Genomic DNA, 12,981 nt, shown 5'->3' with positions numbered 1-12,981 from the left:
TCAGTTGCCCCCCCCCTTCCCATGTCGATAATTATTTCACAAAGCTATAGGTATACGCTGACGCCGATTTTTCCGTGAACTAAGGTAGGTACACTGAAACTGAGATACCTACACTCAAACCAAGATACACCTATATAGTATACCTATATATTAATATATTATACTATAAAGTATATAGGATTTGCCACAAAAAAAAAACTGCAAACTGACGAAGGCGGGATATTCAGCTAGTATTATGTAATATTCATACTCGATTGTTTATTAAGTATTACATTTTCCACCATATTATAATAGTTTTTGTAAGAACAAAGAAATTTTTCATTTGAATAAATTATTTTAATTGGCTTATAATAAGGTAGTAACCTATACATAGGTATTAATGTATAATGAGATTCTGTATAATGTGCGTCATGCAGGTATATTTTGTATATTTCAGTATTTTTAAAATAATGTCAGACGTGTACCTACTATTTTTAATAATATTCGCTATGATATTTTATAGAAAAGAAAATTCTATGGATAACATTTTTAACTATTAAATTACGAGAACGCACACATACGCTTTACATAAATTCTCATACACAAATAATGATTAATATGACCTACAAAGTACGCTATATACGTAAGTTAGACTTGCCTGCATTGGAAGCTCTTCTCGTTTAAACACTTGTCCATACAACCAGACCGTGAAATAGCTTTGAAATGTTGCTTAGATGTGACTTTCAGTTCCCCGTGAATTGTATCGAAACTCCACGACCGTTGATAACATGACTTTGGTGTCCGGACACATATTTTCCGAGCAACCGTTGCAGTGTGAGTTGGGTAATGCGATCGTTTCAATGGGAAATCTGAAATGTAAACATTAAATTATGATTTTCAATCAATTTTTCTTCATTTGCGTTCATAAAATCAAATTTATATCCTACATAGGTCATAGGTAGGTAATGACAACGTCTGTTGTGATGATAAACAATGGTTTTCGTGAAAAAAAAATATTTATATATCCTACTGTGACCTATCAATCTATTTGGCGTATGCTCATTATTTTTATGATTAGGCAGTTGCTCATTAAGGGTTAATACATTTTATGTATTGTGTATCAAACATATTATACATAAATGCTGTCATTGCGGTTATATCCAAAAACCGCACACTTCTAATTTTTTTTTTAATTTCTATTCGGAAAATGTACAATCTGTATTAGCTAACACACTAAGTAAAAATATGACTGATGTAAGCATATTATACATGACAATATAAAACAACACATGAAGCACAAGATGAGGGAAGTCATCCAGCAATGAAACCCACTGAAACTTATGATTTAGACTCCAAAAAGGTCGTTAGATAAAAACCACACATTAATATCAGCTTATTACCTATATAATATGTATATTGTATATAGTACAATACTGCTACTATATTTTCAATCTACAAGCCTACAAGATATATTCTGACGGTCAAAATATTTACCAAGTTTACCAAAATGTGACTTATGTATACAAGTATGATAAAATTGTTATTTTAACATGTAAAAAAAAATATAAAATTATAATAATGCGTAATTTATTGTGATGAGTACCTACTCAACTGACGGCAATTTATTAAACTTTTTTAGTTTTTTTTATTCAAATAAATATATAAACAATATATTTTACATTTAAAAATGAATGCATTTTTAGTTACTTGTAGAATTTTTTGGTTTTTGGATACTGCAACCTTAATTATCTAGTAATAAAGTCGTGTTGTTTGTATTTTAACTAATGCGTGTAATTTTTGGATTTTACGCATGCCTGTTAGAGCGTATGGTTAAATCTTTTGAAGCCGTTTGAGTACGGATACCTTCTTTACCTTAAAACTACCTTAGGTAATTTGAGCATGATTTGTATAGTGTATTTTAGCATGGATTTTATGGGTTTTGTAGAGGAATTAATAATAATAAGTTAATCATTTTTTTTTCAAACCGTGTAAATACGTATTATTAACAACAATTTTAATTTTAGTTTATCATATAACTATTGTTAATAGTAGGTATTATTTATTTAATCTAATAAATAATTCTAATTAATCTATAAGCTTATATGTAGGTACTCATCATTAATTAAACACATTTTCCCGTTGTTACCTACGTTTTGCACTTCCATCACTAACTTAATAAGTAAATACTTAGGTACTTATGAACAAAAGAAACTTTAACAATGACAATTGAAATGTAACTAAACGATTTAAATACAAGTCCACGTTATTGTACAATATAATATAAATGATTTGATAAGCTATTAACATCATATTGGAAAATAGAGGCTTTAAAATATATAAATTCATCCGAAAATTTTGTAATCGTGAAGCTCAAATAGGAAGTGGAACTTAATACTTATCTACCGGAATAAAACAACTACCTGTCTTAGCGCACTCAAATTGATTATTGAAATTTGAAACACCTAACTCCCCTATACATAAGCACCTATACTAACCAGTAAACATGATATAGCTCCCGATCACCTACATATCGTTACTTAATTATAATAATTATTTTGATTGTTTCAAAATATTAAATATTATCTTAACCTTAGTAATAGGTATAATTGTATACCTATTACAATACCTATTGAATATTATATACCTCATTTATATTATAATATACCTATTATATCTTAGATTTATCAATGTGACATAATATTAACGTATAGTTTTCCGGAAACTACAAAATGACTGCATAGTAAGTATTTTTTTTATTTATAAATTCAGTAGACGCCGCTTATAAGACTCACTTTGAGACCATCACAAAGTGAGTCTCATAACCGAATGAATCTTATAGGCGAAGTGGGAAAAAAAATTAATTACGTATTTATAAATTTTATTTTACTACATATTTTTCTTCAATTTTAATACTTTAACACATAATAAATAATATTACATAGGTACCTACTTATTATTGAATAAATTCAATAATCCTGATAAGAAAAAAACTACAATTATAATTACATATAAAAATATTATAAAAATTATACATTAATAAAAAAATATTATTATTTATTATTTATTTTGAAAAATTATTTTTGAAAAAAATTTGTAATTTTGGTTTGTTTTTTATTTTGTTCCAATATTCCGAAAACAAACTGTTCGTACCTATTCATATTGTACATTGAAATTAGTACCACGGTGATGGACAGCTCGAATAACGATAATCGTTGCGATAAATGTGAACTTTTATCTGCGATAAAAATTATTATACGTTATTAGGTACCAACAGAAACTAGAAATAATCAACACGAATATTATTTAATTTTTCAATACCAATTTATTTCTAAATTATTACCAAAAAAGTTTATTTTCTACTATTTATTTTACGAAATTTGAGTCTTGTAACCGATTTTTTTTTAATGTACTTCCGGACCGTTCCAGACGATTTTGAGTCTAATAAGCGACTGAACCTTATATCCGTGAGTTTTATAAGCTGATTCAGTTAAACCAAACTACAATACAAAATTGAATACGTACCTACTACCTATGTAGGTAACTAGCTTTAATAACCCGGCTTAGCCCAAGTGCAGTTTTTTTACAACAAAGCCACATAGGTGTATCTCAGTTTGAGTGTATCTCAGTTTTAGTGTATCTCAGTTTACGGACGTATCAGCGTGAGTGTTTATATCTAGCTTTGTGAAATAATTTAACCTAGATGGACAACAGCAAGTCGCGGATTGGATTTAGTATGTTAGTATATTAATAGTATATTTTTAACGTGGTTTCAAACTTAATAGAGTAGGCAGTTTTTGAGTATATAACCTAGAAATATACATTTGGTTTTAAGGTATAGTTTCTTTAATCGAGGCCTTGTAATAAATGCGACGATTTGATGTCTTTCATTATCAAAATAATTTGCCATCTCTGTTATAATATATATATATAGTTATAATATAGTAGCTTATAATAAAAACGTATAGAACGATAATGATTGAATTAATCTATAATAATTTTTTTGTATTATCTATAACATATTAACTCCAATAAATTAATTAATTTGAAAATAGGTTCAATAGAATTGGTATTTTATACTTATACTGTTTACCTAAACTATACAAAGAAAAAATGAAAACCATTTACCTATAAAGGATCGGTCGTGAAAATATTATACATTATCACATTGGTGATAGATGTATTCCATAAATAATTCTCAGTGAAACAATTGAAAAATACGGAAAATATGAATAATTTATAGGTAACAGCTGCGATGTGAAACGATTCACACGTTTGACCAGCTAAATTGTCTGTCCAAATTTTGAAATTCGATATTGAAACAATGAAACGGATGGAAACAAAACAACGCTTTACGGTATTTTATTGTTTTACCTTTACACGGATAATGCATTTCGCGGTGTGCATCGGAGACGACAAATTAATAGCACAGACTTGTACCGAATCCATTAATTAATTAGACAGTCACCACTGAGGCACTGTATTATATACCTATTATACATTTAATACATAGTTATATTCTGCCACTCGAAAAGAAGTTTAAGTGCTTATAATTCATGCCACTTAACTGTTAACCGTAGCAAATTGATCCAATAACTGTTTGTTTATTGGTAAAAATATACAATTCAATGATATATATAGCCACACCATTAATTACGTTTAGAAATTAAAACACTGTAATTTCGCGCTCTATATTTTTATAAATATTTTTAATATCACTTTTTAATTCGTTTTTCTTCTTCTATATATATATATTATATATATAATATAATATTGTAATACTATACATGTAAAACTCGATTTATGATGAGATCTCCGATACATAACCCAAATTACATTCTATGCCTTCTATTGGCTGTCAAGTGTCAAGTCACTGTGTAACTATTATACATAATATGTATGGTATATGGCAATATGGTCTACTGCTGTACGTGTACTATATACATATATATTATAATATAGAACCACGTAGGACACGCATAAAGTGCACCGTATATGGTTAATTGATTAAAAAAAATATCAGAAAACGCTTAAAAAAATGGTAGGTACTCCTATATATTTCTTGGTTTTATTTAAATTAGGCACTGTTTTGTTCTTGTTTTTCAATTATTATTTTTATAATTAGAAATGTCTGACACCAACATTGAAACCAACTCAGGATAAAATACATCATATTGACAGGGACATTGTTACACAATCGTTATATAAGTTTTTATAACTATTGGTATTTCACGGAGAGTATATTATTTTTATTTATTATTCAAATATACGTTTTCAAAATATTAATTTACAAATTTACTATTTATTAGTTATCATCAGTGGCGTAAATACGGGAATACAGGAAATGTGGCTGCATTAGGACCCTTAGTGTCTAGGGGGCATTTCTCAATACTGTTATTTTTTGGGGGATTAACAAAAAATAATTGTGTTGAAACATAAATAAAAATAAGAATTATAAATTTATAAAAATTAAAATTATATTGTAATATAATATACGATATACGAGCCAGTCGACTTTGATTGTTGTGAGTTGTGACCCCTGTATTTCGTTATACTGTTATTCGCTAGTTTATGATTTCGATTTTCGACACTATTGAACAATTTACCACAAGTTACAGAACTTAGAGATAAAACAATATTATTACAACTGAAATATCCAAATTACTTTTCTGAATCATTACTGACTCAAAAATTAAGAAGTGAAATAGAATAAATTAAAACTATAAGAAAATTTACTGCATTATTAATAATTAAATATTACGATATGAGCAATAGTTTTCCGGAGGTGTGTTCATTATTAATTATGTTTTTAACAATACCTGTAACGGTAGCTACAACCGAACGGTCATTTTCAAGTTCAGAATTATAAAGAATTATCTATTAGAGCATCGTGGCATATCTAATTCCATAGGGCAAGAACGGCCATCGGATGCTGCGTTATTTATAGAAAAGCATAACTCATGGACGTTAAGCAGGTTATTGACAATTTTGCTAATTTTAAAAGCTCGTAAAGTAAATTTAACTGTTATAAGTTATAACTGACTTATAAAATGACCATTAAAGACATATAAACTTACATTTTTCTTATACATTTATTCTGAAAAAGGTGAAGGTCCCATTAAGTTTTTTTCGCATTGGAGCCGAATTTTAATACTTACGCCACTGATTATTATCATTTATATTCAGTTCCGTCTGTTACTATTTTAATATATTCTCGGTATAATAATATATGTACGTTAGGCTAAATCAACATGAATATTTTAATATCTATATCACGTCTTTCTTCGATAACTCGTATGTCACATTTACCGTCCCGTAAATTTCAACTTACCCGCCCTCAAAGGTTTGGACGAAGTGAATACATTCAATTTTAATGTTTTAAAAAATAATTCTTTATTTTTTGTTATTGTATTGGTATAAGCGATACCTTGATCTAGTCTCTACACAGGTCTTTCGTTATATTATCGCCTTGTCTCATCTTATATTACTTATTCAGGACACGATGTACGATGTACCTATATTGTTATAAGACTCCTCCTTTATACGTGTCAGTTTTGTTAATTTCACCGTTTTAATTTTACACCTGTTTCAACAGCCCGCGATAGTGTGATGATTACATTATGCACATAATACATAGGTACGTGAGTTCATGAAAATATGGAATACACAGTTAGTACTAAAAATACCTTACTACCTTACTCAGATAATATATTGTGTCGTTTTTAATGATTTTTAGATGTCTCGTGTTTTTGCGGTAATTTTAGAAAAACGTGAAAAAGAACCTTTTTAACATTATTATAATATTAAGTTCCTTTTCCCTTACGAAATGCTACTTTTTCTCCCTGATTATATTAAGTACGTCCTGATGTGTTAAATATTCAATTCAAACATTGTTTATGATACAAATGTTTGTTCACAACAGTAATAATTTATACTAATAAATTACTGATATACAAATTTAGATTTTTTTTGTTTGTATTATGTATATACTATATAATATATATATATGAGTAGTGGTGCCATTTTTAGATTGTGTATTTATTTAAATAAATGTATGTAGTGTTTTTTTTTTGCTTATTGATGTATAATAATGTATTCTATATAGTATACTTATTATATTAAAAAGAATATTTAATAGAATATTTTGTTATCATACATTTTATAAGAATAGGTAGTAATATATATAAGTATAAAATTGTATTAATAAAATAATAAATAATAATAATCCAGCTCTAGACTCTAGCATATTTATTCTCTTTTTTTACGATTGTACAAGGTGCCATAGAATGTAGTTTTACACATAATATTGTTTTAATTACACATTACTACTATAATTTATAATCAGCACATAAAATATAATTATTTTTTTTACTTTAGTTTTGTAGAGATTAAACATCCACATAGGTACTAATCAAAAATCATTATATACCTATACAATTTATATAAATTTCCATTAATCTACCTACTTAATGTAAAATCGTATTATACTAAAGTGCATATGAATAAATATCAGGTATTTTCTTGAAGTCCGATGTGTATAAAAAATTAACATGTGCCCATGTATAATATTACCTATAGGTATGTAGTCTAGATTATATTACTACATACATAATAATAATTTTATAATATTATAATATCTTCATCATAATTTATCTGTATTTTCATTAAAAATTGTAATGAGATAGGTAGCTAAGAAGCTGGTAATGAAGTAATTGATTTCTTTTCATAATGTTTCTATTAATGAACAATAATAAAAAAAAAAACTTTCTACGCATTTAGATTCCAGAATGCGTTATGCAAATCACTATTTATTACTACCTATATTATACTATCGTCCGTGTCCATAATAATCAGCTGTATATGCCTATATAACATAACATGCGTTTGGCATACTCCGCCGGGATGTTTACATTATTTTTTTATTTACTATTATTATTATTATTAAACCCACTGCAGAGACCGGAGCAACATAAAACGTCTCAAAATGTATAAATACATTTGCGGGTTACCATATAGAAACCTCGTTAACTGTATGGTAGGTACCGCGTTATTTTTATAATAATTTCTACTACTCTGAAATCCGACGCGGGTAATTTGCATACGGATACACCGTAATCACATACATGTATAAACATGCAACAAGTGCGGCATTTTTTCTTCTTTACACAGTACCGTAATTCGTAGATCAATATCGTTTATTATAATATATGTGTACCTACCATTATATTTAACCGGACTTTCATATTGGTCTTGGAACCTATTGAAAGGACAGTTTCTTGTTTTTATTTTTCTTTTTATCGAATTTCATTAGTCGTTAAATTATCGCATTTAATCATCGGCGGAATATTTATGCCCCGCACCACGACATATAGGTTCAGGGCCGCAATTAAGATGAAGGATGACAACCGCCACAGAAGACACATTTTTGGAGGTGGCCAGTTAACAATTTACAAGGGGGTTGCAAATTAGTTAACCAAATTTTTTTGTATTTACTGTAAGGTTTATATAAACTTTTGAGGCAATTTTTGTACTTTTTGTACTTTGGCCCTCCCCAAAATTAAGACCTGAATCTGCCACTGATTCCACCATATTGATGGCTGAGTGTAGTTATCCAATTAACCCATCGATTTGACCAATTTGAAGCCTTAAGTTTAGGTAACTCAAAATTCAGTTAGGTACTTATACTGTTTTTCATACCGAAAAATGTCTCAAGCCCAACTATAGACGGACCAGAAAAGTATGGAGAAATATATGTTTCCCGAAGAACAATTAGGTACAAATCGTAATTTCATAAATCGTTTTAAAATTGACATAAACGCTATTGATAATATTATATTATTATATGGGTACTGCAGTTGTATTATTATACTCATATAGATACCTAAATAAAAATTCAATTCAACTCAAATGAAATCTGAGTGATTCAACAGAAAGTCCTTAAACAATTATAAATCAAAGGTTAATATTTATTCACCTAACCTATTGTGTAAATAAATATTATTATATTCAAATACCTAATACGATTTTGGAAAAATTGTATACTATTTTATTATTGTTTACCCTAATCGAGTATAAAATTTAGTGTTAAATAATTAAGTCAATTGTATATGTATAATATATTTAATTAATTAAGTTAAGGAGTAACCAAGGATGACTTCAGATAATTAGATAAACATTGGTAGCTGACGGAATCGCTGTAGCTGTGCTGACGGAATTGATAAGTCACCAACGTTTGCACTCGGAAGTCAGCTGCGATACAAAATATTATAACTCATACAGCAATTTAATATTATTCAATATTATTATAACATTAAAATAACGAATTAATATTAGTATAACGTTATTATAATACTATTATAATATTATCATTACAAAATGCAACCATATTAAAGATTATAGATTATATTATAGATCACCACGTTTCTTATTCGCGGATATCGTCGAACGGTAATAATGTATGGCTGTTGTAGTGGTATGATATAGCTGATAGCATTGATGCTAATAGGTTTTTATTAAACTCTATAGGTCCCTATAAAGCTCCTAACCTAATCTAAATCTAAAGAGCTAAAACCTATATTGTGTTCTCTGATTTTCGCGGTTTATTATAATATTATGTATTATACGCATAGCAATAATTTATCGACTGCATGTTTATTATAATTTATTGTACCTGTACCCAATAATAACTATACGGTGTACAATATAATATATACAATACGCAAAAACATTCTAATATGTGTATATTTATATTGCATGTATAGATATAATATAAAACATGTTTGATCGCGTGCTAACAGAGTATAGCGTATGTACCTGTGACCCTGTCATACCCGTCTGGAAAACATCACTTGACAACTTACTGATAATGAGTAATGACTATATATGCGGCAATGCGTAGGTACCTGTAATGTTCAAATGCTAGGTTTTATCATATATATATATATATATATATATATGCATGTGTGTATGTATTATTATTACCTATAAATGTAGTTTTATGCGAGATGTGTGTACATACCTAACTATATATATATAATAGAAAATAGAAAACTGTCACGTTATAAATAAATTTCCCTTTTTTTGTGCTGAATAATGGAAAATTCTCATCGACTTCCACGACCGCGACGTCACATTCAGATGACAATGTTATATGCCCGTACTCGGACCCACTACTATATTAAAATTATTATTATATATTACTATATTGGTGTATATGCCTATATAATACCAGCCATAATAATTAATAGTCAATGAATATGGCACATAAACACGATCACGTTATTATGCGCGGTTTGAATGTATACCACGCACTCTTCCTACAGTTATACAAGTCTAGTAGAAAATTTCTAGAAAATTGTTGGGCTGTGTATTTAATGTTTTGTTGATAAGTCGCTATTATAGCTAGGTGGTATACCTTAATATTATTATTATTATTATTATTACAAAAGTATAATTTATATAATAATATATGATATTGAGGTTTTATTAAGATACTAGCTGATCCCGTGCACCTCGTCGCCCATTAAAAATACCTACTCCATATGTATTAATCTCTAAACGTTAATTAACATAATCAAAAAGGGATTATTATTCCGAAAGGGATCCATTATTCCGATGGCCACGCTTGGGTGTGTGCTGTAATTAATATCGGCATCATAGTGTAGTGCACAAAGGTTCAATTCGGTGGTTCGTCTGGATCGAGCACCCATTACTCGCATGGTCCCCAATCTTGCTTCTCGGTGCTCGTCTGTCTCAGATGAGCGGACCCGTGACTGACATTCACGGTTTGTCCTCACTCTGGCTTCTCTTTGCTCGTCTGTTTCCGCGGCTCGTGTTTCCCGCTGTAATTAATATCGGCATCATAGTGTAGTGCACAAAGGTTCAATTCGGTGGTTCGTCTGGATCGAGCACCCATTACTCGCATGGTCCCCAATCTTGCTTCTCGGTGCTCGTCTGTCTCAGATGAGCGGGCCCGGGACCGCCGTTCTCGGTCGGTACTCAACCTGGCTTCTCTTTGCTCGTCTGGCTCGGATAAGCGGGCCAGGGACTGACGTTCTCGGTTGGTCCTCAACCTGGCTTCTCTTTGTTTCCGCGGCTCGTGTTTCCCGCTTCTTGCGTGCTAGAACTGCGGGACTATTTATCGATCGTTTGTTGTTGGGCATAATAAATTAACTAATAATAGTAGAAATTCTTATAATAGTTGCAATTGAATTCGGTTATAAATATGAATCGTTGGGCACTATAATAAATAACAAACATTTTAAACCATTGGCAACCAATAATTATTATTATTATAGCTTTGAAACCCACGGTAACTATTTAAAAACAAAAAGGTCCATAAGTTTCAAAATATTATATAATTGATTGCCATGGGTAGATGGACACACCCGTACTATATCTGATCCTGTGCAATTCGTTGCCCATTAAAGACCTATAATTATAAACAACACTCATGGTAACCTTGGTAACCATAGTAACCATGGATCATGGTAACCTTAATAGCCATGAAATCTTGGTAACCTTAGTAACCATGGCAACCTTGGTAACCATGGTAACATGGTAACCTTAATAGCCATGAAATCTTGGTAACCTTAGTAACCATGGCAACCTTGGTAACCATGGTAACATGGACACACAGACATACTGACATACATTCATTTTTATATATTAAGATATAACTTATACTTATTTTTCAATGAAAAATAAATATTATGCTATATTGGAATTGGAGAGATCTGCATGAGAAGCATTGAATAGGAGTATAGCTATAGATTTTTTATCTGCTGGATCCCGGCTTGAGTGTTAGCTATTTTTGGTTTGAGAAGGTCAACCGTGGAGCTCCCCGCACCCATAAAATCTACCATGAAATTATTTATTTTTGAAATTATAATGTGATATAGGTAATTTTAAATTGTGCAACAAATTCGAATGTATTTGTAGCATATCTAGTGTAGGTACCTATATGTGCTCATATTATTGCATTTATTTTATCTTATAAGTATATTTATTGAATTTAATTTATTATTAAATTATTATGAATTGTTTTGTTTAATATATCTTCGGTAGGTATTCAAACATTTGACAATTTTCTTTCAATGATGAACAATACTCATAATAGATTTTCAATAAGAATTAAAATGCTAAAAACGTGTGGAGAAAACTTTGTCAAAATCCTGAGATGGTATACCTATTATATGGGTCTATTGAAATATAATAAGTACTCCGCGGTAGGTAAAAGTGAAGAAAGCTGTTTGGGAATTGTATAATAATTTGCAAGTACCTACCTATACTTGTTACTTATCGCCCAGCCACAGCGCCGTATAAAATAATGTACCTATCACGCCACTGGTCGACAGTCCGTTGTACTCGGACATTTGTATTTATATAAAGCATAATTACCTACATCGCTGGGAGATTTACGCCAAGATACCACTAATAAGGTAATAGCATAATAAACTCACATTACACACGATTAAAATATGATATATATATTATTAATAATTATGGTTAACTATATTACAGTATCTGCGGGTAAATGTTAGAATATAATATTAACTTTTTATTATAACTTATAACGTGGTGCGATAATAGTCAAAAATTTATATTCTTTTAAAAAAGCCGTGATTTGTCTATAATAGTGTTACTGCTGCAGTCTGCAATAGTGTAATATAATATAAGCGTTGTTGTAAGTTTGTACAATAAATACAGATTTTTTAAATTGGATTCACAAAATAAAAATCCTCTATATTATTATATATAATATACAAGCTGTTAAATTCATTATTTGGATAGTTTTAACTTTTTTGAAAATATTATTTTTACATTATTTGATGTATTTGAAAAAAAAACATTTTTTAAGATTTTACTACATACATTATACATTTTTAATTTCATATTCCAATATTTTCTAAACGGAGTATTTCTGGGAGTAAGTAGTTGGCTAGTTGTATTAGTTCATAGTTGTAAGTGCTTAAAGTTTTTTATGAGCAGAATTGTAGTGAACCA

General features: G+C 29.4%; 1 protein-coding gene across 1 annotated transcript in view; it reads right to left on the bottom strand.

Moving 5' to 3' along the window:
- Nucleotides 1-453: 453 nt before the first annotated feature.
- LOC100165705 overlaps nt 454-12,981 on the bottom strand; it is a 48,022-nt gene continuing 35,494 nt past the window's right edge. The window contains exon 2 of the mRNA XM_001947996.5: nt 454-848. Within this exon, the coding sequence (XP_001948031.2) occupies nt 628-848 (221 nt within the window). The 3' untranslated portion in view covers nt 454-627. The remainder of the gene's footprint in view (nt 849-12,981) is intronic.

Source organism: Acyrthosiphon pisum, chromosome X (genome assembly GCF_005508785.2).
Source record: "Acyrthosiphon pisum isolate AL4f chromosome X, pea_aphid_22Mar2018_4r6ur, whole genome shotgun sequence".
Taxonomy (NCBI): domain Eukaryota; kingdom Metazoa; phylum Arthropoda; class Insecta; order Hemiptera; family Aphididae; genus Acyrthosiphon; species Acyrthosiphon pisum.
The sequence above is the reverse complement of the archived record's forward strand: the minus strand, read 5'-3'. Positions and strand labels throughout refer to the sequence as shown.